The sequence below is a fragment of the Teleopsis dalmanni genome, chromosome 2, assembly GCF_002237135.1.
Source record: "Teleopsis dalmanni isolate 2A chromosome 2, ASM223713v2, whole genome shotgun sequence".
NCBI lineage: Eukaryota > Metazoa > Arthropoda > Insecta > Diptera > Diopsidae > Teleopsis > Teleopsis dalmanni.
Genome location: NC_051847.1, coordinates 171,278,636 through 171,306,491, shown reverse-complemented (window position 1 = coordinate 171,306,491; position 27,856 = coordinate 171,278,636). Strand labels below are relative to the sequence as shown.

The following is a 27,856-nucleotide window of genomic DNA, read 5'->3' as shown; positions in this document are numbered from 1 at the left end:
AATCTCCAACAATTTAATAATCATGGTACTCTCAACTATAATTACTTATTTGATATTTGTCATTGAATACTCGCTGAAAACATATCAAACACAAACTGCATAATCGTATATCCGTCGCATACTCGTATACCCGTACATAAGGCGAGATTGTTGGTCTCTGCAACGGATTTTTAAGTTTCCTAAACAGGTGAACGTTATGCTTTCCAACCTAACTAAGTACTGGCAACGGCACGCACAAAAAGGTATTGCACAGTGGAGGCGGTTTCGGTGTGCACCTGTCCCACAACTACGAGCATTGCACCAGTGCACCACTGCACCGTATGTGAGTCTTATTAAAATTTGCGGTTAGCTGCGATGAAGCCGTAACGAGTTCGAAACGAATTTCATGCTTTTGCGGTTGAGCTCAAATCCGATGGGAAACAATTGCGGCACGTTAAATGGCACTTCAGACACTCATGCAAGAAAACAGTTCTTAGAGTTGCAGCTACAAACTTCATAAAATTTTGAATTTTATTGCGTGTAATTATAATTACTCTTTCATTACTGTACATCTGGTCAGAGTTCTTTGCATTCATGTAACTAAAAAAATCTACTCGTACTTAAAATGATTAAAAAATTATTATTTATTTATGCAAAGCACTTTGCGTCGACTTAAATCTTGTTAAACAAGTTTGAAGACAGGTACAAGCTCCAAGCTCACCTTGGTAATAATTGGATTACATGGGAAAGGAAAGTACGAGTATTCCATTGATACTCGCTAGAGAACCTCGCTAGAGAAATAATATCAGTTAGATGACATTTTATATATAATAACACCTAAAGAGAGTTCGAAGAGTTTTAGTTGATTAATGTATTAAAAAGTTTATTTACGACCGTATGTTATTATAATTGCTTTTCTTTATCCCCGTAGACTTATAGATTCTCTAGTGAAATATATAAACAGTGCTGATTTAGTACGTATTATCTAATGCGTGAACTTTAAAAACTTGAAAAGGCAATGATGATAAACTAAAGTATTAGTCTTATATTTAAAATTATTTTCCGATGATTTTAATATGTATAAATTTGTACCCTTTTAGAAAACTAGAAAATATAAAAAAATACTTTGTGAAATATATATCCAAATAGACTAAGAAAAAAAAATTAATCAAACTATTCAAAAATGTCCTAGAAGCATAGACTATCAGTCCAGCTGCCGAATGGGAATGCAAGTGAAAAATTTCGATTAAAGTTATAACATAACTGTATTCAATGGATTCGATTTTTCTGTGGAGATACTTATATCATCAAATACCAAAAGTTTCAGATGGAGATACGATCAATTCAGAAAACAATTTTGACCGTCGCTTTTATGCGGTTCATATTTTTACAGTCAAATATTATTTTTGTTAGAACTAATAAGTCAGTTACATTTCTTATACAACACAAGATGTGTTGGAAAATAAATATAACTTTCCATAAGACAATGTTTATTGGCAAAATCAACTTAGTTCATTTAAAATAATCTCCCTCTGACTTATAATACATAATTTGCTACATCCATAATCCTGCTGAATAAGTCTTTTAAATCGTCTGTCGGGATATCTTTCTGAAGTGCTCATGCCTTTTGGATTAGATGCACCTAAACTACTAGCTAGTGAACATCTTTATCTCAGCTCTCTCTCTCTTTCTCTCTCAATTACTGGAATAGAGTTTGTACACTGTTGTGAAAATCTTCTTCATTCATTCCTAAGAGGTGGTTTTAGTTGGTTGCACAATTATACAGTCTTTACGAAAGTTGGTATAAGCTTTTTTATAACTTTAACATCCTTAAACCGTTTTTCTTTCTTTAGCAAATGTACTTATCTTAAAATATAAAAGTCGCATAAGATTAAATCCAGGTGTATACGTAGTTAACCTTACCGATAAATGTCAATAGAGGGTAAAGTGAGGCCATCATTTTTAGTTGAATTTCGAACAAACTATATACCTATATTGGTTGTTGACGACTAGGCAGTTTAATTGGAAAGTTGTGTTGAAAAAAATAACTTTTTATTATAACTTTTTATTATATTCAGAATAATATCATTTATATACAAGGAAATAAATTATGTAATTGAAATAAATAATAATAATGAAAATAAATAAACATTAAATATTATAAAAGACAAGACATCACAAATCTTATCTCATGTTATATGTTGGAGTAGTTTTGAGCAGGAAAGATTATAAATATACTTCTTCAGATGTTACATTATTTATATTACATGTAAATATTATTATTATATATTTTATTATTATTATAATTTTTCTTTCTTACAATTGTTTATTTATTGAATCTTTCTAAATAGAAATTTACAATAATTTTACAAATATTAAAAAGATTAACATGTATTCATATTTATCAATGACTTTCTTTTAAGGCGATTTAATGCAGTGGCAAAAGATAGGTGTCGAACATGAGGATTTGGATGCGACTTGAGTCTCTCTAGGAATTTAGGTGTATTTTGGCGAATAACTTCTTCAACAGTTGATAAATTAAGTTCTTTGTGTAGGTTTTTGTTTTTGACATACCACGGAGCGTACGTAGCTTGTCGGAGAATTGTACTCTCTGGATTTTTTCTATATTTGTGTTACACGCTGAGTAGCACAGTTCTATACTATAGGTTCAAATATTGAACCTATAATATTGATTTGTAAATTAACGATTTGTTATCAAGACTAAGTTTAGAGTTGCGATTTAGAAGCCAGTACAATTCCTTACATTTAAGATTTAGTTGGCATCTTTTGGTTTCAATATTATCATATGATTATATGACTGCTAACAAAAAGTGTTATCTTTACAATAATATCTATTAAAGTTTATGAAGATAAACATGTTCTTAATTACAATAATATTGAAATAATAGAATAGAAGACTGATTTACATCTACCCATGATCTATCTTTCATTATAATTACGACTTTATAAACACATTATGGCGTATCTTACATTTGGGAGACTTCAGATTCAAGATTAATATGAGTATATAGTTATTTAATTTTAAATTGGATTTATAAATAGTTTTTGTTCCCAACTTATTCCAAAACAAATAATTGTACAGAAAGCATATGAAATAAAACTTAGTTTAAGTTTAGTTATTTACTAAATAATTTATTAAAATTTTTTGAATTCTTGTATTAAAAAACTTAGAGTAATTCATTAATTTAATTACATAAAAAACCATTAAAGAAAGAATTTATGAAAGTATTACCGACGCTTTCATAGAAAAATTTCTTCGCCAGTCATAAGAAAAACGTTACTTTACACAAATATAAGTGGACATGTCAGACACAACGAGTGAAGGTTACGAGTAATTACACATGTCCGCATAACATATTAAGTTCATTATAACAATAATGTAATTAAATAAAATGTTAAAAAATTTTAATTCTAGGAAAATTTTTGCACGCATAAAAATATTTACATTATAGAATTTTTTTTTTTTATTTATTATTATTATATTATAGTAAGTTTTAGAATCATTTAAATGACAGCTAGCACCAAAGTAACAGAACTAAACATATACTGATGATTGCTTTGCGATGATATTGTATGGAACCAATTTTGGTCCAATACGGATAATGTCCCATAAACGGTGACAATGTCGGAAAAAAAATTGTGTGTGCTTTTTAATTGGGTTTGCAAATATTTTAATTGATTTGAGCTAGTGTCGTCTAAAGGTGGATTCACACTAAAGCTAACGCTTGTGAACGAACGAACGAGCTTTTGGAGGTACGATTACCTGCGCACCTGCGTTCACCTTAAACAAATGATTGATTCATATAATTATTGTAAGTGTTTTCTATGTCTAAACGTTGAAGATTATTAAAGATAATGAAGTTCATTAAGTGGTTTTATCACAATAACGCTGGATCATACACATATTTTATGGTCCCTTAGAACATGGCTGTTCAGACCAGATACGATCGTGGGCTAATACGAGTCACTGTGCAGTTTGGGGGCCGTAGCAACATGTTCATGGATTTTTTGGAGTAAAATAAAAATACGGTGATAATGTTAAATTTAGTTATATTAATTATTCATTTGAATTAATTTTTTTAGAATACAATAAAAATAAAATAACGCAATTTCACCTAAATTCATCAAAGGAAAATGTGCGTAATTATGTTAGATTAAAAAAATGTTTCGGACGCACATATATTAGTCCCGGGCCGCAAGGGGCCAGTGGACCAAGCTTTGGACAGCCTTGCCGTAAAAAGTTATGTACATTGGTTGGGAAATTTCAAAATATCATTTAATCTGATTTTGTGGTTGAAATCTACTGAGACCGCTTGACTAGGAATTTTTGGTATACATACAATAGTATCTGAAATTGCCTCTCCAAATTGTCATTATTTTCATTTGGTTTGAACTTCATATCACATTATAGTTAGTGTTAAATTAGTTTTTCAAAGTTTCAGTTTCAAAGTTTTTGAAGTCAGGAAGAAAATTTAAAGGAGAAAAATTTGAAATTCTGGAATAAAAATATAATGGCTCAGGTCATAAAGTAGTTGTAAATTGCTAAAAACTTTAAAAAGTTTTTTTTTATTTAATATTTAATTTTATATTTAATATAAATATAATATATCAATATATAATCGATACATATTTAAATTGATTGAGCTGTTTTTGAAAAAAATGTATAAATTTTGTTTGGAAACTCTAAATACTGGTGCTCCAAATTATTGTATATATTAATAGCTTTTCATATACATCATATTAATAAAGAGAAATATAATATAATAACAACTGTCTAATACATTACGAGCTACAATAATTGTTTTTGAACTTTTTGTTGATTGTGACAAAAAAAAAGTGAAATAAAATATATGTGATGAGCGTGGTTGAAGATATCTTCAATGTCAAAACATAAATGTTATAATGTTCTAGACGATAAATTACACTTAATATTTTTTCAACTAAAACGTATTTTATATTTATATAGGTATCATGCATTACGAAGTTGCATACAATCAACAAATTCATTAAACTTAAAAAAAAAATAATTTTTACTATATAAGATACATTGTGTATTTGTATCTATGTCTTACAATATAAAATATTTAATGAAAATATATAAGGCATATATATTATATCTTTGTGTATGAATTTCACTTACCGCGCGCCATTGATTTCGAATAGATCTCAAGGTTGTCAGACGTCCCAGACTTTACCTTACGGTTAATTAATTAGAATAGCATGTGTTTTACATTCGATTTTGTTGCATTTTTTTTTATTTAAACGATTTTATAACGTTTTTGGAAAAGGTTTTTCTCATACTCAAATAAAAAGTGTTTAATAATGAAATGATAATGAAATCAAAATTCGTAGAGCAGAAAATTTATGCATTTTTTTATTTCTTTGTCCGCAAATGCACTTGCTACGTGAATGTATTGTGTGTTCTATTAATATGCAATTTTTTATTATACGACCTACAAATAAGTGTGTTTGCTAATTAGCATTCCAGCTATACAAGTAGGGGTGAAGGTCTATTTTTATGAGATAGGCAGTTGCAAAGATACAAAACACAAATATCCACATGTGTACGTACAAATGTATCTTCCATATTTTACTTTAAGACTAAGCCATACAAAGAATTTGACACTGTTGCCGTGCTATTCGTATCTATATTAAGAAGATCAGCAATAACAAAGCGATAATTTAATATGCACTGCTTGCATTGAAAGATTTTACTTCAAAAAAAATTAAATTTATTTACAGTAACATGGGTAACATTTTTTATTATGTAACACAGTGGGGAGAAATGTGTAACAATATTTAATTATTATAATTACTTCATAAAAGAAAATAATAATTTATTGTATTGTAAATAAAACAAAACTTTATATCTTGTAACAATTAGCAGATCATTTTCAGATATCTTGATATGGTTCCATACAGTAGTGATTGCGTGACTTGATTGTTGAAATATAACAATAAATTATATAGAACATTTTTCAAATAAGTGATTTTTAAACATAATAATAAAAATTATTTTATTACTAACATTTTTTTTTTTTTCCAAAAGAAGAGTTGGGAAGTAGTCTCCGCGTCACTGCATCCTTGAGGATTATTGTGACATACCCACTTCAGTTCCATAGACGAGTAGCAGTTAAGAATGCCAGTATGTCCTTTGGAGAGATGTTGCCTAATTCCGTTATAAGCGGATAGGCAATGGATAAGTAGCGAAGTCTGAGTCTTGCAAGACTATCACAGTGACGCAATATGTGTTCTGCTGTTTCCTCTTCTTCGTAACAAAGTCTACAGCTATCGTCTCCAGTAATACCTAGATTCAATAAATGTTTTTTAACTCCGCAGTGTCCAGTTAGAAAACCTGTGACAAGTCGGATGCCACTTGTGTTCAGCATAAGTAGCTCCCTAGTTCTGGCTTTTGATCGAAACGGCATGGATTCTTTTGCTTGTCTGCAGGTAATTGTATTATCCCAATCATTCTGAGCTGCTCTTTCCAGCCATTCATTAGTTTTAAGTTTGAAAAAGCTCCACGAAAGACTGCAGAATGGTTGTGGCCCAATATAGTATGAGGCCGCCCCTTTTCTCGCTAGTTCATCTGCTTTTTCGTTTCCCTCAAAACCGCTGTGCCCTGGAATCCATATTAAGTGGACTCTGTTCCTTTCAGCAAGGTCTTTGAGAAGTAGAAGGCATTCCCACACTATTTTTGAGGTTACACGAGGTGAGCGTAGTGCCAGGAGTGCCGATTTACTGTCAGAAAAGATATTACTAACCTTACTCTCAAAAAATTTTTTCATTTTGTCATAACTAGTGAGGATCATCAAAACTATAGTCGCCAGTATCGATATAAAATTAGATATATTTCATTGATTTTGAATCACATTATTCTATAATTATATTATAATTATATATATAATAATTATTAGAATCAATATCCATTAAATTTAACTGGATTTCTGATTTTAGCAAAGCAAATCAAAATAAAACTTTCCTATAAACCTTAGGTTTCAGGTATGTCTCCTATATATAATGTATTGTTTTTCTGGGCCAAAAATGACCCTTTCAGCACATTATTGAAACAATAACTGCTACATTTAATGAAAAATATAATTTTTATAACAAAAAAATAAAAATACATAATTGCTTTTTCCAATTAGAGTCAAGGCTGGAGGTAAACACAGTTAATACAATAGATCAAAATTTAACATAGCCATTTCGATGAACAATTTTTTAACAGTAGATGACATTGAAGCCGTGGTTTATAATAAGTTAAATATAAAAATGTCAGTAATATTATAAATTTGTATAACATGGCAGCTAAAAATTTTCTTCAATACGAAATCACCAAATCCAAATTGGAAGTTGTATAACTTCTATCTCTACCTCTTATTCGTAGAAGGTAATAGTAAAGTAACATTAATGTTTATAAGTAGATGTGCCTACTTCCTTTACAGGATTGAAACCTTTTATGGGATATACACCTGTACCAGTACTAAGAATGAAAGAATATATTATAAACTATTTGAGATGGTTTCAAAAGCCAAAGGCAATCTAAAAGACCCAGTCGAGTTACAACAAATATGACATTATTGTCAGCCTGAACTCAGACTGACTAAAACTGAATTCAGATTAATGACTGGTTTTTTTAACTTGATATACTTCTGTTTAACTTTTTCTTTTTATAATGGAACTAAAAGACCTCTATAATTGCAGATTCTGTAATGACTCCAGTGCTTTCATATGGGAATTACTTAATGGATTAAGGTCTAGAATCTTTAATCATGCGATAGTATTAAATATGAAAATAGTTTTTAATTGTTAGCTTAATAAACATTCTTCAGGGATAGTGTTATAACTGTTAGAAGTAACTTATATACATTGTGTTAGTATTGATAATTGTAAAATAAAGTTAGTCATTAATACGCTCGTCTCGTGTAGTGAACTTAGTAAACATTGCAACTAACATAAAGGTCACGATCTGCCGTTTCCCCTTCTAGATATGCCAATAACAATTAATAGAAGTATAAGATATCGTAATATACATGAGGTATCTTTTAGAAGTTCAATATAGTTTTTTTTTCTTAGCTATCTCCTGTGTGGGAAAAGATAAGGAGTTTGATTTTCTCTTCATTGACTTTTAAATTTTACTTATTGACCTTATATATATCTCTCAGGCCCAATTTTAGATAAATAATCCTTGTGGGTGAATTACTTTAATTTTTTTTGTAATTAATTTGATTTGAAGAACTCACAAAATTTTTGTATTGGTTTCGACTTTGAACAAATAAACTTTGTATGTTATTATCTGCATGTTCTTAAATATTATATCAGATATTTAATTGATTTATTTAGTTTTAGTTAGATTAACCTTACATGTTAAAATTCAATTTAATATATCGACTTAAAATATTTAATTATGCTATTTTATTTTATTTTTCTATAAAAGATACTTATTTTTAGGTCCCATTTTGACCAGATGATCCCTGCATGCAAAGATATGGTTCAATCCATTTTTCTGTCTATCCATTTTGGGTAGATAATCCTCGCATGTGAAGATGTTGTATCTCGATTGGAGATATTTAACTGTGTCATTTATTTTTGGTTCTATTAACCTTATATATTAAAATGTTATTACTCTTTGATTTTGTTTTACGCAGATGATCCCTGTAACAGATGATATTGTTACTCGATTCAAGATATTTAACTGGTTTATTTAATTTTGGTTTCCAAAGATATAAAATTCATATTTTGTATTTGAAGCTGTCTTATTTATGTCAAGATATTTCATATATATGTATATTTATATATTTATTTAGATATATTTAACTTTTATATATACAATAAAAAAAAATTTTATGCATACAAATGTTCATAGTTATTACTTTATGTTCATAATATTTCCAGTTCTAAAAATGTTAATATAATAATTTCATGGTATATAATATAGCTTATAAAGATATGTCTTTTATTTGTCTGATATTAAAACAAATGTGAACACAAGCAACCCATCAACCCATGACGGTACGAACTAAATTTCAGAATAAAAATCGCTTCTACTGCTGTTTCTAGTACTTAACGATTAAGACGGAACAGAATAATAATGTAAGACAAATTAATTTCTCATTAAATTTCTTATTTACTTAATTTTTTATGATTACAAAAAGCAATTAATCCCAAAAGAATCTTCTAATACAAAAAATTTTGTGCTGCATGCGCCACTGTAATTATGTTTCATAATTTATGAATATTTTATGGTTGCGGAATAATTCGAGTTCGGCGTGGCGTCCTCAATGCGGGTTCGTACGTGTATCTGCGTAGAAAACGAAATAATAACAAAAATTACACTAATTTTTCCCAAGATTTTATTTCATTTTGTTTTACAGAAGCTGCGGTAATTATAGGTCAGTCGCAGTACCAGTACGTCCTTAGTCTGCCCTGCCACTGTGCAAAGTAATTACAAAAAGAATATCAGAATCAGAAAAATCTGTGATTACCACAGACAATAATAAAAATTAAACACAAAAGTTCTCCGCAACAAAAGCACAATTTTAAATGTAACCGTAACGTAACGAAATAAAAATTAAGTATACAAAAAGCTTGAGACAAGGGCCGCAGCTGCCATGTCAATGCAGATACATTGGCAGAATATCTCATTTGGTTTTAAGTTAAGGTAATAATGATTTAGTTTTTACATTTTTAGCTATAGCATCGAATTCGAACTTGGAGTTGGACTCGGATACGGCTTCAGGTTCACGGTAGCCAACTTAAAACAAAGTGTATGCCTTGCTTGTGTCCATGTCAATGGCTGTAGTGGTTCCTTTATTCGCTATAAAACACACTGCTAAGAGCACATAAAACGACACGCATATTGCCACGCTGAATAGAGTAACCCTCCAGAGTTGTGGATAACGATTTCTTGTATCCAACAGAGGAATATGCGTATTTTTGACAGTGTTCGGATGCTGCGTGCATGTAAATCTCTTCAGGCATCAAAAAAATAAAAACTCATTGCAAAAAAAATAAGATATAAAAATAGTAAAAATCAGTGTCAGTTTTAAATGCTTTCTGCATTTAAAGCTAAAATCAAAAAAATAAAAATACCAAGGAAACTTAGCAAAATTCAAGTTGTAATCGCTTTAAATGGAGAAACCTGGCAAATAACGCAAATAACGCAAATATTGGCACGAGCTTAGCACACGCGTATTGCCTGCTTGCCAATGGGAGAAGAAGCACCGTGCACCGCGGAAACTGATTTAGATTTTTTATTCGTATTGATCATAAAACTGAGAACTTGTTTTCGAAATCCTGTATTTGTGTATCTGTGTAACAGTGTATCTGCACACAAAGCTGTGTAGGTTAATGTGGGTTGGGGCGTAGGCGCGCCCTATATTGCTGCACATCAAATGCACTCGCAGATAATATATAGGCCTTAATATTGTAATATTGTGGTTTGGCTTATTGTCGCTGCCGAGTATTTAGCCCACAACTACCATAAAAAAGATGAAGAAAAAACCAATTCTTAAAAAAGAAATTAAAAAAAATGATATATTCTGAAGAGAATACTAATAATTTATCTTCGTTTCGGTTATAAAATATTATTTGGATTACCTTAAAATCGATGACGAAAGAACTACGACGACGACGCTGCTGCTATGAGTACCATTCCACCATTTTTATATTTCTACGCAGTTACGCATCTTGCCAACTAGTTAAAGTATCTTTTTTTTTCTTCGCTGTATCATATCGCTGTATGGCCTTAATGCATTTGCATCGTTGTTGTTGTAGTTGTTGTTATTTTAGCCGTTTTTGTGTCCATCTGTACCTGATTTTGGTTTTGTGGCCGCTGTTGTTATTGATGTACCTTTTAAAAAAAATGCACAGTAGCTGTTGTGGTGTTTATGTACATTTCAGTAATAATGGCTGGGTGTCTGCATAAAATGGATACGCTTAAAGCTAAACGGTTATAATACCGAATAGACCCACCAAAAATGTTCGTATACTATGCAAAGTATGTTTTCAGAAGAAAAGTACATAGTGGCTATATTATAAAAAAAGAAAATGGTAGAAATAATTTGAAAATATATTAAATTTAACAACATGTTTGGTTGCTAACACAGATGACTAGAACATATAAATTATTATAATTTAAAATAGAGGAACACAAACTTTTATCTATCGTTCAATACTTATGGAAACGAAATTAAACTTCAAAAGCTGTGTTCTAAATTGAAACTGATCTCAGACTATCTATCGATGACATTCGTCGATAATATCCATCGATAACATCCATCAATAATATCCGTTGATAACATCTACAATAACATCCGTCGATGTCATTCTCCAAAAATAAAGACGGACTTACTATTTACGGCATATCAGCAAACTTAAGCAGTCTACAAAGATGTTATTAGAAATCACCAAATCCAACTATGAATGAGAACATAATAAACAGTTAAAATGAAGTTGTGCCTATATCAGATATATATTAGTACATGAATAAATTGTAAGAGGAACGCCATACACATATAAAGAAAGTTTAAAAAACAGGTTAGTGAAGTAGTGATGAGATCATAATACAGTGTCTAAAGTGTAATTGGACGACAGTATCTAATTCTCCTCTGTAATCGTCTTGTATAATCATGGTTATAGTTACCCCTTGCATATACTTAACTCTTAAATAATCAATTTTTAACTAACTTGCTATAACTGCTATTACATTTATAGAGATCTTCCTAACTGTATCCAACATTTCTTTATGACAAATATAAATATTTTTATCACTTTATTTCCTGTATTCTGAAATAGAACTCCTACCCATGGGCTTCATGGTTGAATCTGTTCCTTATGCATGAGGTGGTTTTAGTGGGTTCAAGTCTCACATTGAGGCAGTCAATGGTTTCCAAATACGACCGAAAAAAAATTACTCATTTAATCATTTATAAATGACAGTAACGGGTAGCACATGATATATTAGAGAAAATGTATCTTTGTTTTGAAGATTTCTTCTTTAAATGCAGATTTCTACTCTTACATACTGCTCAACCTGGCTCTGCATTAAATATTACATGTGCTCAATATTAGCGACTATGAATTATCGTTAATTATAATGTAGGTACGGCTTTTGTATCAAAGGGTTAAATAAGTGGGCTTACGTTAGTCCTAAGAACATTGGTTTTCTTGTCTATTTGGTACATAAGCGACAAATATAATCCGTGAATATGACAAATATAAAATGAGAATGAAGGCATTATTACATATGACTTTAGTTCTTTCATACATCAGAGTAGTCACTTGACTGCTATTTCCTCAATGGTAAAATACGTAATAGTAAATGAAAGTTTTTTTCAAATATAAGAATTGTTGAATTTTTAAGAGAGATTTTTTTATGGGCAACTTGTTTTTTTTTTATTCAGAGTTTAAAAAGTTTTTCCCAAAAAATCCATTTTCCAAATGAAAAATAAATTTTTGTAAATTGTTGATTTCCTGTGGACACAATACTTTCTTTCAACTTAAATCTTAAAGTAACAATAATACCCAAATTAAAAAAGATTTTTAAATTTTATGGATTAATAGTATTATTATATATTCAAAATAATTCAAATTTTAATTAAACTTTCTACACATCTACATCTTAATACCTATTTATTTTGGTGGGTGCACAGAATTGTGTTTAATTTTCGTGATAGTAAACCATTTGCGGATGATGCAGCACTTTTTACTTAACTCTTTTACGCACGCGCTTACTGAGTAAAAATATTATAAGACGGACAACACCATGCATCATGCTGCTACCGGAATTATCGCCAATGCTCCATCTTCCATCAACAACAATGCTGACAAGACGGTAAAGTAAATTTGTTCAGAGTCGAAAAAGAGTCGAAATAATAAAAATCCGTACTTGGTTTGCCCACAATGTGGATGCTGGGTATTGATGCTAACTGCAGTAGCCGCAAGGTAGAGTACGAGTACCAAGCTCAAACTCAAACCTACAAACTCAACAAAATAAATGTAAAAATAAATAAATAAACTGCATATAACGTAGTTTAGATATAAACAACATGTGGCATATAGGTAAGTACAGATACGCATCGTACAAATCTTTAGTGGCTTTAAAGTTAATACGTACAAGAGGTGCAGAAATGTTTTGTAAATGCAAGGGATGCGATAAGTACTTACTTGATCGCATCTTTAGTTAATAATAGTATTCAGATCTAAAAATTTTTAATATTTGCATGTTAAAAATTAATATAACTAACTAAACAGATTTGTATGTATAGCTTTTGTTTAGCATAATGTAGTATATAGGTATAGGTAGTATGTAATTGTTTTCTCTAGTACTTCTTTTAAAATTTTATTTAAATGAAATCCTCATTGGTTGAGGATATTTGTTACTTTACTGAATATTTTTAGTAAATTCCTTCAATGTGTTTTCAATAGAAATATATTTTGTTAAAACATAAGTTCACGGTATCTGAATTTGAGAGCTTCAGTATATTGTTAAACATAAATAATCAGCTTAGACGGCTAATATTCTTCAATGATTACATTAAATACTAGTTTAGCGAAGACTTGGGCATTTGCGGGAAATCTTAAGTACCTCAATATACAGGGCTATGCTTTACAACAGATAGCTGTTCAGACCAGATAAGATCGCGGGCCAATACAAATCACTGAATAACTTAGGGGGTCGCAGAAAAAAAATACGGCGATAATGTTAGATTCAGTTTTATTAACTCTTCATTAATTTATCTTTTACTATTCTATCAAGAGAGACAACCTGCATACCAGGGGACCGCCCGGCACTGATGCACAAGCGGAAGAAACACTTAGTAGGGTATTTCATGAATCAAGTCTAGGAAAGATAGGATCTATACTTTCTTTAATTAAAGAAATCGGTTTTGGCGAAACATTCTTATCTAAATAAGGAGCACAATAGATCTTTTAGACCGCAGTGCACTACCCCTTTTTACAATAATAAAAGGGTATTAATATTAACTTATATGTATTAGTTGTTGTCATACGAAAAATATCTTATTTTTAATGTTAGGACTTACGACATTGGATAAGAGATTTTTGAACCAGTTGTCAAGGAAATATCTTTGTCAATTAAGTTAATTAATGTTAAGTTTAATAAATTATTTAAAATATTTTAATTCATTTATTTTGGATACCATAAAAATAAAAACAAACCAAAATACCAGAACATAACACAAAAAAATTTACTTAATTGTTGTAGATTAGAAACGTGTCGTATGCCGCACAAAGATTAACCGCAGGCCGCATTAGGTCCGTGGCCATGCTATGGACAGCCCTGCTTTACAATAAACTTTCATTCTGTCTTGGCTCCATTCACTATCCTATAAATAATTTTTTTTTATCGAATTGATTTTATATGCTGTATGGACAAAATATTTTACATTGACTTTGTTTATGTTCCATTTACTCTCCCATGAATATATATTAATCCTATGGTTAAATTGTTTTCATTTAGTATAAACCTCAAATATATCTTCATTTATATTAATCAACAAATCTTAATGTAGCGGGGTGTGAAAGGGTACAATCATTGCAGTACGTCACTTGTGGAAAAGGCGCTAAATGGTCTTCAAGACTTACTTACTGCTGTCCTTCTCTCCTAAGTAGAGTATAGCGCCTCTAAGGAGTATGGAGAAGTAAGTACTCCATATATTCTATAAAATCCTAACATAACACATGTTCTTAAAAATAATAACAATTTTGATATGTGTCAATATTAGTAAATTATTTTGAAAACTGCATGAAAAATGTTTTACGGAATACCAAAAAATATTCAGTTAATCATGCCGATTACGTCGATTAACTCAAAATTATTTGTTGATTGTAGTTTTTTCATCAACTTGGACGAGTAATGATACAATTATCTTAATGACACAAATGATCTGCTGCGAATAAAAAAAAAATTAAATTGTTTTTCTGTTTGAATGAATGTCCAAAGTAAAGAGCGATTGTCAATCATAATTAACAATGAAACTACGTCAAATTTTACAAGGTACGATTGTTTACTATATATATAAGAGAATCTGTCACAGTATACAGTCCAATTAAATGCAATTAAACTCAGTTCTGTGTCGTGAAAACAAAATTATGGATGTCGGAGAGCATAAAAATTACTAATGGCTACACATTTGTTCTAATTTAGCTTTCCGAATTTTATTCACATGAAGAAATAGGTTAATTAAACAAGTATTTGTTAAATTCTTAATTGTTCAGCATTGGGAGTACTGTATACAAATTATTTTTATGAGGACTATTTGTCTATAAATGCATTCGTTTTCATTAATTCTACTAAGTCAGCACATATGCGTATTTAAAAAAAAATCATTTAAAAATAAAATAAAATAAAAAAATTAACTTAGATAAAGTGACATTAATTAAATGTTAGCCTTTAACTGTGCCGAAACTTCATACCATTCTTACAGCTAGTTTTAATAAAAATCAATGGTTTATTATGCACATATTTAGTAATTATATATTTTTTTTTAATTTTGTTACGAGTATTTTGACTAAAATGCAATTCACATACATTAAACCGAAAAGTTTTCGGAAATTCTCATTTAAAATTCGCGCGCTGTATATTTTCGATATTTTTTTATGTAGTTTCAGCATTTTAATTACTATGCCAAAATGACGCGATTGTCACAGTTCGTTTACGGAGCTGTTGAACCGTTCCCTCAGTAGGCGTTGCGAAAAAAACAATGGAAAAAATATTGAACAAAGATTTGCATCAAATTTTGTGTTTCGACGAATTTCGTGTGCAGAATCGTTGCGAATGCTACAAAGGCTTATGGGGAATCAGTTTTATCGAAAACTCAATTTATGAGTGGTACAAAGCCTTCAGGACGGTCGTACGACCGTCGAAGACATTCGCAACGCACTACTGAGGTGAACTGGTTTCAACAGCTGCCGTAAACGAACTGTCTGACAGATCGAGCTCATTTTTGGCATAGTAATTAAGGACAGTGCTGCCAAACTACATAAACTTAAAATATCGAAAAATATACAGCGCGCGAATTTTAAATGAGAATTTCCGAAAACTTTTCAGTCTTAATGTATACTTATATATGTGAATGCATTATCGGCAGTTACTATTCATGTATATGATATATGTTAGTCAACCAATTTTATTTATTTGTGGACTTATATGACCTTCACTCACAAAAAGTTTCTTTTGAATAGGCTAGTACAACTCATTATCATAATTCAACGACGAAGCTCTTGTTACAATAGATCACCGGACTGGTCATAGATTTTATTGAGTAAAAGTGCAGTAGATATTAATTCGCATTTCATCAAACAAAGAAGAAGAAGAAGATTGATTATCTTAGAAGTTCAGAAATGATTTATATACTTTAAAATAAACAAATGGGTAGAGGGTGAAAAAAATACCGAGATAAGTTTCATATCATACACGATAATGCCTTCACTGTTTTACAAAAATCACAAAAGTGTAAAACGTACACTAATATAATCAACTTAATTTATTTTAATATATAGAGAATAAAATTAAATAGAATTAAGTAATGTAGGAAAAAATAAAATAAAAAATTCGTAACTTTATCAATTAACTTGAATAAGTCTGACGTTTAAATTAGTCTACATTTAAAATGGAACTACTTGTAAGTATTTTTACGTTCCCACACAAAACAATTCTAAAAAATAAAGTGCTAGCTAACTGCACCAACAACATAAAATAAAATACAATAAGAAAAGTACCACTTATCTTTACTAAAAACACGACAAATGAGAAAATTAAAAAAAAACTTAAAAACTTAAAAAACCATTAATAAAAATCAAATACAAAAAACAAACAAAATTTGGATATCTCAGAATTTATAAATTCTTAGAAATATGACTTAACTAAAATCACCTTCGCCCAGATGGTTAAACTCCATCTCTTCGAGCGCAAGCTCCGTGACTATAAGCGAAAGTCTGACGACAAGCACTTCTCCAACATCGTCCAACACGACACAACCAAAATTACTCGCATCGACGTGTAACTCTTGTCACTCGCTCGAAGGTACTTCCACCGACTGCACAACCCAACGTTTCGACGTGTCCGTTCACAGCACCATCCCCACAAATCTTGTCCATGCCTTGCGCTATGAGCTTCCTCCTCTCAGTATTTTATTCTTTACTGCGATGAGCGGGACTCTGAGGTTTCCATCATCGCTATCTACAACCACGGCCCTTGTGATCTTGGTCGCAGAGTCTAGCCAAATTTCCATGCTAACGCTATAACCCCGAACCCTCTACTGCACCAATTCTACCTGCACTACGCCCATATTTTCAGACTTAGTAGACTAAGTCCGCTAGGAATTAAGTCTTTCGATAAGCGTTGGGGATTTTATTATTGTGATCCGGTACTATCACAACTAATCAATATGTCGCAATGGGTTATAGCTACCTTACCTATCTAACTCTTTCATGTTTCTAAGGGTTTTATATGTATATACTCTGTTGTATTGGATGTATAATAATATATAAAATTTTAGGTGTTTATAAATATTAAAGTTGAAGTTAATTTTTTAGAATAATAAGAAGATAATGTCTTGAAATACTTCACCATAATATATATTATTATTCTGTTATTATAATTTATTTCTTATTCTTCAGAAATTATGATTATGTTTTAATACTTAACAATGTATATTTTGATACTTAATAATCGTCTTATACGCTAAAAGCTTATAACAGTTTGAAGAGCAAATTGCTTAAATAAAATGTATAATTTTAACGAAATTTAGCGTGTAATTCCATAAGTGATTTCTTTCTGTTGAAGCTAATATCCGTACAATAGAATATGTATTTCATAACATCACGTAAGAGTGTGTTGCAAGGTCACTTATGCATGCATTCGTATCTTGAATATACTTCATTCTACGCGCAAACCACGTCAATATTGCGAAATCTGATCAAAACAAAATCAACCCAAAACAAAAGTAAGACAAGGTAAATTCAATGAGGCCAACAGTCCAGTCCGGCCCCTAAACGCGACTCTCAAGTGTAGCAGAGGCAAAGAATCAAATTGAAGTGAATGAGGAATCAAGCATAAAAGTACAGTCACAAAGTATCAGGCAAAAGCGCGCAAAAGTCGAATAAAGAGATGTGTCTTCTGCCCATTCCCTTACATCACCACAACATCATCACGGTACATATTGAACAACCATTTAAGTTCACGAAATCTAAATATTTAGAACGACGTGCACTGAATTTTGCTACGAAAACTTGCAAAAAGAATCTTTTTGACGCGAAAGTGATTTGCACAAGAACAAACATGTTGAAGCTCGAACAGGTTTTTTGATTTGCAACAACTTTTTAAACGTTTGAATAAAGGGATCCTCTATCCATCTACACTCACATACGTATGTATCTCAGAGGAGAGATCGACGGACCAAAGCGCAAATGTACTCACATAAGCAACGTACTGTATTCGATCAAATCTTATACATCTGTGCCCATGTGTCCGTAGAGATACAATACCAACAAGTGTCGTATAGTTAGTAGATTTGTTCACCTTGCATCTGGCTTATTATCTGTACGATCATCATTTTCGTTATCATTATCATCGAAGCATGTCTTAATATCATTATGGTGATATATGTTTGCGTATTTATGGTGAAAGGATTGTATACAGTAGCAGTGACGATATTAAAACGCATTTAAGCAAATTTTTCTTGTTGCTGTTTATGTTAAATCGATACTTTGTTACAATTAATTTGTTTTTGTTTTTTTAGCGAAACACTTAAAATATTAAAAAAAAAAAAAATAAAAAGAAAAAATTATATAGTTACAAATAGTTATAATAAGTAAAAACCAACAACCTATGACAACAAAGTGCATTTGTATCTATATCTGCAACATTAATTTTCTTGTACTTGCATTGTAAGAAGTTTATTTCCGCTGTCAGAACACAAACAACAATGGCTAAACAAGAGAATTTTTTCAAATGGAATTTTTCAATTTTTAATTAAAATTGAAATAATTAATTTTATAATTATTTTTTTTTCTATTTACTTATTTTTCTGATTCATTGTACTTGTCGTAAGCAGCGTTTGTTTTGTTTTACGATATCGTCGGATTGCCGAGCAGACCACCGGATTGTCTGGCAGCCAATGACTAAGAGAAATGACAGCCATAACGAGTTAAAAATGCGTTAATTTGTTGAAAGTGGGTCACTGCTTTGGTTGATCAGGCACAATAACAACAATAAATACAAAAGCCATCATAGCAGCCAGATAAAAACAATCTAAATACTTATACCTCATACACACAACACCTAGAAGAATATAAGTATGTGACCATATATATCCGAATAGATATAAACTCGGTTTTTAAACCATTCTTGTTTCGCTGTACATTCACGAAAAATTTGAAATCATGACGAACTCAGTGCAAATGTCTGCGTGAACGTAAGTCACGTTTTAGATACTTTTGACTTAAATAACTTAACACTCGTATTTCGTTGTTTCTATTTTGTTTCTTGTCATTCGTAAGTGAAAGTCTTTACAGTGTACATTTTTCATATTAGAGAGCAAATTCCTAAGTGCCTACGTACTTATGCACATTGATATAATTAATGGGGCTTCACACAGTGCAAAAAAAGAGACATAAACAAATTCTTGAGACACATTCATATACATACATATATAATTTATTTAAGAACAATTCGAACAACAAAAAATTGGCACAAATATAGTATAAAACAGAAATTGTTTAAAGTAAATACGTGCTTATTTATCAAATATATAAATATTTTTTTTATTAATTTTTATTTTTATAAGGTTATTGAAATTTTTGTTGAGAAATATCAATTCTTCTGGAAAACCATTTAAATTGTATGCAACCAATCACTACCAATCCATCATATTATATAAATCCATCAGCACCTTGATATAACAGTATATGATTCAACATCTTACATCTTTAATTCAATCTAAAACAAGATTTAAACAAGTACTTCAATATCAATAAAAATAATATTGAAGAGTTTGACAATATATCAGTCAAAAGCAATTATTGTCAATTATTCACGATCAGTTAATAAAACATGTATTCTTCTCATATGTAAGAAGGCGTTCCTTAAATAATATTTAATATAAATAATATTTATAATACAAATAATAATAATATTTAATTTAATAAACAACATCACAATAAACTAACTATAACAGACAATAATACCATATATATAATGACTCTTCTACAATTAATGTATGTTGAATAACTAATCCATTGATATATGTATGAACCACATTACCTTGAAATCTTTAATTCAATACATTATTGTCGTTTTTTTAAATATATGGTAGTCGTATGTGACATGAGTTGAAAAACTATTGATAAACATTTTTAAACCAATTCATAAAAGTAGGTTTCGGAAACCCACTTAAGAAGTTTTAATAACTGTCGCAATCGCGATAGCCTTTGGGTGTGTGAATATGCGAAATGAGAATCAATTCGGTATCTCAATTTCTTTTACTCAGGAAAAAGCTCAAATAATAATATGGATCTATGATTTTTATTTTATTTATGTATAAATATATCTATAATATCTTAGTATTATAAATATAGAGAATCACTATATGCTTCATTTAATTGATACTCTTTATTTGGGTTAATATTAAAAATGGAATCACGTTCTTCACTTTTTTACTTAAATACCTGATACTTTATATATTCTCCGATATGATAATATATAATGTTATCCACCATTTTTGACAGAAAAATAGCTTTTAAATATAAATTGTGTATATATTTAGATCTTATTGTTTTAATTGCTATAGCTTTTATTATTTACTTTTGAGAAGAGATATATAAAAGTAGAATTTAGTTATGTGACTTTTGTTTAACTTGCTTTTAAGTCTTCTTTTCTGTAAAGACTATATTTTTAGATATACTTTCAAAGTATGTTTGTTGTTCGAAATATGAAAATAAAAACTACAAACAACTCAGTACAATGCCAATATTGCTTACTCATGTATTAGATATAGTTCTAATGTCCCGTAGTTAAATGTGTGAGTGGCCACAATCTTGACTAAAAAAGGAAGGGTTCTTTTTAATACCAAGTTTAAATTATAAAACACTTAATTCTAAAAATTATTACCATACATAATTTATTTATTGGAGAATATTTTCCATTCTCCATATTTTATCATGGAGAATAATATAATATTGTATCAATTAGGACAGTATCCAGGGGGATTAGATTCGAAATTTCTATCTCTCTATGACAATATAATCTACAGATAATATGCGACATCCCTTTGGACAATACTGACTATGCCAAAATTTCCCACAATAGTATAGAGGGAGAATATAAGAGAGAATATAAGACTATTCTTTGTTAGCATCATTAGTTCTTATTTATTAAAGAGAATTAAAGCCTTTTTAGCATTAAATGTCGTAATAATTTTCCAAAAATTTTAAATTGATTCATACCTGAGACGTTTTCTCATAGTGCTTACGACAAGACAAATATACTGTAATATTATATTTAGAATATAAAGAATCGATTATTGATAATATCTTCAAATAATATCTTATTATTAAGCTACATTAGAGTAGTTATTTACTTAAAGTACTTGTTTAGTTTTTGAGTCGTAGCTGGGTTTTGGAGTAGCTGGGTTGAAACGATATAGTCCATACCTTACAACCAGTTAGTGGGAGATTAATCTTGGATTTACAGAATATCTGAAACATTTTAAAAAAACGTTGCGTATCTACTGTTATATTTAATAGTTCTGTAGTTTACATCATTTATCAATGAGACTCTTTCATTGAAAGTACCTTAATGTTAAGATATTCCAAACGATTTAAGATGTGCTACCATTATCTGAGCATATTTAAGTCTATGAATAAATTCTTCTATATTCTAGTCTTCTATATTTTTTGATGTTTAATTGTAGTCTAATTATTATTATATAATCTATTATTATAGCCTAATTTTAATGCCGTGACATACAGACATGCTCGTTCATCCCACAAATACAATATGCATACATATTATTTTGGAATGAATCAACAAACTCTTACTTAATTTCCCATTAAACTTGTTAATAAGTCTTTTATAATCATAAAAATCATTTTAATATAAAACGACATGTCGAGTCACAGATTTGTTTGTTATGCAATTCTAGAGACATATTTAATGGTCACTTTTCATCGGCTGCTTTAAACTTTTCTACATATTTCTTAGCACTGAATGCCGTATAATTCTCAAGAGTGCAAATATTTATGCACTCATGTATGAAAGAGTTTTTGTGATCCGCATAATATGATTAAAAAAGTTAATGGAATTCTTAAAATTGATACATCACAACCTCTGGAAATGTGCATGCTGCATGCTGCATACTGAATACTGAATACATAAGTTAAAGTTAACTCTGTTCATTGTACAAAATCGTCACGGAATTATGTAAAAGGTCAACATACATTGCCATACAAAGGATACCTATTGTGATCATATGAGTATGCTGTGCCTGTGTAGAATTTCCATTTCCATTACCATAAGACATAGCTTAACAGTAGCACTAAACTAATGCAGTTAATGTTGCTATCATTAGTGATGAAGTCAATTAGATAAGTACCAACAACAAAAATGTAATAAAACCAACTGAAGATCTAGTGAAGATCTTTATATGCAATTTCATACTTATTCTTCACTGAGTTGTGGACTATTCTACCGAGAATAACTCAGAAGAAAATCAAAATAAAAACTGTAGAAAAAAACAAAAACAAAAACAAAATAGACAACCCTAGCTTGTTGCAAGTGAAGCGGTGTCTTTTATCTCACCGAGTGATGAAATACGCTACGAACTTGATATGTGGTGGCTTTATTCAAGCCGACCAATTGTCCATATATGCAGGAATGTGTAACGCATAGAAAAATTAATTTAACCCTAAGCATTCTCAACACTAAAAATTGATACAAAATGTTTCTTTTTACTTTACTTTTTCACAGTTTATTTTAATATTAAATTTCACTGTAGGAAAAACAAATAAAAACTGCAATTATCATTTCAGTTCGGTGAGAGGCTCGAGATTCCTCAATAGTTAACCATTGTGTTTATGCGGCCGAAGGAATTATTTGTTATTTATACTTGAGCCCAGTGTCGCCTCTTCTTACGAATTTTATTTGAATTAAACTTTTGATCGACTTGTGGGGCTTCTTTTTTATTTCCACTGAATTTAATGACTCACAGAAGAACAAAGTTTACCGGAAACATGCACGAATTCCTTGAGCCTTTGTCTTTTTGATTTTTTGCAATCTTAACCTGAACTAATATTGGTTGGTTACCTTTGCAACGCCGTCATCAGGCCGATGATTTACGTTTGTAGCGGCTTCGAACATTAAAATTTATGTATCCACGCATAACTGAGCGTTAAATAACAGCTCCCAAATAGTTTGCAACTGGGAGATCTGGTGAATTGGTTTGGGTAGTGGTAGTGGTAGTGGTAGTGGTAGCGGTAGCGGTAGAGTTGTTGATGATATTTCGAATAGAGTCCTCTAGGAGGCTTAATCAGCGGAGCGCAGCAAGCCAAACAGTCCAAATAGCCGCGAGTCTGCAAATTAATTCACTGCATTTCAATTTGAGGCACAGTTCTTTTTTATTTAAGCTTCCTATTTTTTAACAACTTATCGTAGCGGATCAGAGGTCACAGAACGATGAGTACATTTGCAAATAATAGGCGTGACAAGCGTAGTACGTTACGGTTCGTTGATCAATGTAATCAGCGCGAGAAGAATTAAGCGGAATCGCTGCTGTGCAAAAGACAATTACGGACAAAAAATTTTCTTAAATATTTAAATTTAGTGAGTTTGTACAAATTCATTTTTAACGACACTGTCAGTTTGGTTTTTGGCGTCGCTTAAACCAAATTGTACTAAAATAAACATATAAGATATAATTGCTGATAATATAACCAAAATGAACTCATTCTGCAGTTGAAAAAACCCTAAAATTTTAATTTCCAAATTTTCGGTTTTGCGTTGATTTATAAACGTCTCAACCTGTGGAAAAATAAACAAAAATCAAATTATAGAAATTACTTTGTTTTTGTTTGTTTTTAAAAAGAACTGAAATCACTGTCTCTCATATAACCACTGAATGCTTGAGACCCTCAATATTCATTCATAAACAAAAACCCGTGGGAGTTCATTAAATTAAAGTGAATGTAATTATTTTTATCGTCAAATTATTTTAATTGGAATTGCATATCGCTAATAAATCCAAAGTAATTGAGTACCACCTTACCTAGTCACAATAAATTGAACTTCACCCTGAATCTACTTTCGATTTCTGGTGATAACTTTGAATTACGTAGATTGTTTACTTAACAAATTAAAATTGTAGACAAGGTTTTTATGTGATAAGCAGTAAAGAACTGAGTATGTAGGGAGCTCGGGTGAAACATTTTATTGACACTCCTTTTATATTAATAATAAATTTTCTAATTAACAAAAACTGTTTAAATTTATATAAATTTATATAAAATTTGTTTTTTTTCAGTCCCATATTATTAAAATTATATAGAAAGAACTTAGATAAATATCTAAATATCATATTTATAAAAATAGCAATTATTTTCATAATTCACAAAATCGAATTCGGGGAATCTTCAAGACGTGGGACTCGGAGCGCATCATTAATTCTTTTCCTATTAGCACACCTTATGTGACCAATAAGCATTAATGAATAAGCATTCCTAAATGAAATTATATATAACGAAAGTTTCTACTATGGATGCAGATTGTGTTTTAATCTGATATCAAATAAACATGTATTTATAATAATATTTCTTAACTATTTTATTCTATTTGGATCAAAATCCTTTAATCAATATATCTTTTGTACCGTAGTCTATATATAAAATTGTAGTAAGAAGAATTCTGTTGAAATAAACAGATGTTTGAAGTAGTTAAAGAGAAGACACCAAATGGTTTTCATAGGTAAGTTGAAATGTTTTCTGTCTGACAAATGGATGATGTCTTTCAAAAAACTCTATTTCGTTGTTCTAAAGTAACAAACTTCATAAGGTATCTACCATTCTAATAAGTTGGAGCCGATTTTACAATAGAATTTATATAAATGCAATAACAATAATTTCATCTTGTCTTAATAACAATCTCCTATTGCGTTAATAACAATCTTTTATTACTATCCATCCATGGACGATCGATGAAACATTATGCAATTTTTTTTATATTTCGGACACGCCTTTTTGTGTGCTAAGGGGACAGTAATAGTAGAGATAAGAAATCTGAATTATCAGTAGATATTTGGATTTGTCAATTGAAAGCATTAAAAAGGTCATATTACTTTACATTACCTATCAGCAGATCCTTTGATTCCGATTCGAACAAGTGGATGTAAAATCTAGAACACTCGGTTCATATATACCATATATCTCTACTTCAGTCATTCTTTGATCCCTATCATAGTAAAACTTTAGTTTTTAAAACCTAACACCATTTATTAAACAGTGTTTCCGCAGTTAACCAAGTATTGCATCTATATAGCATTAATAAAATGTTTTCTTATACTTTATATTGCACCGAAATCAAATATTAAATTACCAAATTTTTAATTCCGCTTTTTACCAGATTTATTTAATATACGACAACCCAATTAACCAACTTCTTCAGAATTATAATAGAGAATAAAGAATATGTATATGGTCCAGCAGCGTTTAGAGTCTACTTAAACGGGAACGTTTGAATAGATTGTTAAAAAATAAAAAAAATTAAATAAGCAATTGCATTATATTGAATCAGAAGTAGAAACACTTAAATCAAATTTAGTCGGTGAAGATCTCAAATCTCACTTATCAGAATATTAAAAGTTAAAAGTATTTCTCAATGGTATCCACTTATGAAGTGCAAAAAATAAATGATTAAAATTAACATTTCTTATTTTTTATATCTCTTACACTTTTATCCCATCTTTCATCAATATCCGAACACACAATATCCAATGCAAGTAAATTGGGAATTTCAGATTTCTGTACAATGTTGTCCGCACACATAATGAGAAGTGCTAAGTTGGTAAACTTTGTTAAAACCATTGCAAGGTCCATGAAGTTAATGAAATCAGTGCTTAAATACATATATATACAACCATGTAATAATAACAAAATCACCATAAAATTATAATAAATGTAATAAAGAATCTGCCAGTGAAATATACGATTGAAATGATTAGTTATTTCGTAAAGATCGTGATATATAGCACCGCTTATGTCGATGTTATCCGCGCTTTCGCATAGTAGCTTCATGCAATGATAATGACTTATCGAAATTCCAAATTTATCTTTTGTCTCAATATACTTCATTTTATGCAGCATAGTTTTTAGATAGACTCCCATTTCCTCATACATACTGGAAATGACCAAAAATCCCAAAAAACATACATCCAATACGAACATCGAGCTCAACCACATGTAGACGCCAAATGTCGACGTGATGTAGAAAAGTATTTGTAAATAAGGTTCGACATGAATAAGTGATGGTATCTCACCGGTGAAGCCTATAATTGTGGCAGTAAATTTTAGACATAACAGAAAAATAAACTTTTCCCGAAACATATTAACGGAGTGAGTTTTTTCCACTACACGATCGTGTAATCGAAAGAACAGATTTACCAGATTAATTATCTTCTGCTCTCGGCGCATTTGTATTAAAAACGAGAAAGTAGCAAATATTGATACTGAGACAGCTTGAAATGTGAAGAATATGCCTATATAGCCACCATACTCTAAAGCGAAGTGACGTCTATAAACCGCAGGTAGTACGCCAAAAAACGTGATCATTATTATAATACGTACAGTCCATGATAATATTTTTCCACTACGTTTCAAAGGACTAACAATCAAATGTTTCTGATTCAAATTACAATTTAACACATTGACGAACCGAGCATATCGATATAAGAATAATAGAAACGAACGGACAATGCGGTCGATATATGTACGCTTAAACATAACTATTAAAAAGCTGGTGACTTACTAAAATCGAAAACTAATTTCAATAAAATTGTATCTCAACCACGCGAATGTGTAAACCATAAACAAAAGCTGTCACTCATACAAAGTTTGTTTGCTTTAGTAATGAAATTAAGATATTGTTTACGTATATTAACGGTCATTTGTATGTGTTTATTAATAAAAGTTTGAAATATGGAGCACACCACAAGAATTTTAATTTATTAAATGCGGTTGTCATATACTGTATCTATTGGATTCATATAGATATGCATAACTAATGACTGGCAATTGTGACGCCAATGTGCGATATTCAGTGTATGGACAAAAAAAATAAATATTTTCTTTTTCAGTAATTTTATTCTAAGCATTGACTTTGAACTTAAACTTTTTGTTAAATTCATTAATACTGAAATCTAAAAATTTCTTTAATATAAGAAGTTACCTAAGAGTAGAGCTTTAAATTAATTAAAAGTAAAAATATATAGTGCATGTCATTTAATTTCATCCTTTATGCTAACCATGTAATAGCCTATAACTAGAATGTACATAGACAGCAGGTTGAACTGGTTAGCACGCATTGACATCTGGGTCCCTAGCGATATACTAAGAAAGTAATAGTTTATTTTAAATATTACTTTATTTACAATAGGTTGATAGTGTACTCAAGTGTAGTGTTAAATATTGTTAAAAATATTTGTGAATAGTAATTCTATAGATACTGGACCATGAACAAAATATTGTAGATATTTGTATATTCATCCCTAAATTTATCCATGGTCTCAAACTGTCCAGAAACACTATTTCAGTTAATTATTAATGCAATTGTATAAATCAATTGTAAGTT

At 30.2% G+C, this 27,856-nt stretch overlaps 1 protein-coding gene across 1 annotated transcript; it reads right to left on the bottom strand.

Annotated features, from left to right (window-relative positions):
* Nucleotides 1–23,839: 23,839 nt before the first annotated feature.
* Nucleotides 23,840–26,838, bottom strand: LOC119676152 (gustatory receptor for bitter taste 93a-like). The gene is made up of 2 exons (XM_038087385.1): nucleotides 25,960–26,838; nucleotides 23,840–24,040 (listed from the first exon to the last, which is right to left on the bottom strand). The coding sequence occupies exons 1-2, from the start codon at nucleotides 26,836–26,838 to the stop codon at nucleotides 23,840–23,842; spliced, it is 1,080 nt and encodes a 359-aa protein (XP_037943313.1).
* Between the last annotated feature and the right edge of the window lie 1,018 nt (nucleotides 26,839–27,856).

Coding starts and splice junctions, on each gene's coding strand:
- LOC119676152 (XM_038087385.1), bottom strand. CDS start 26,838: ATGATCACGTTTTTTGGCGTACTACCTGCGGTTTATAGACGTCACTTC. Junction 24,041..25,959: donor ATGAAAGATGGGATAAAAGT/GTAAGAGATATA, acceptor ATTTTTCCACAG/GTTGAGACGTTTATAAATCA.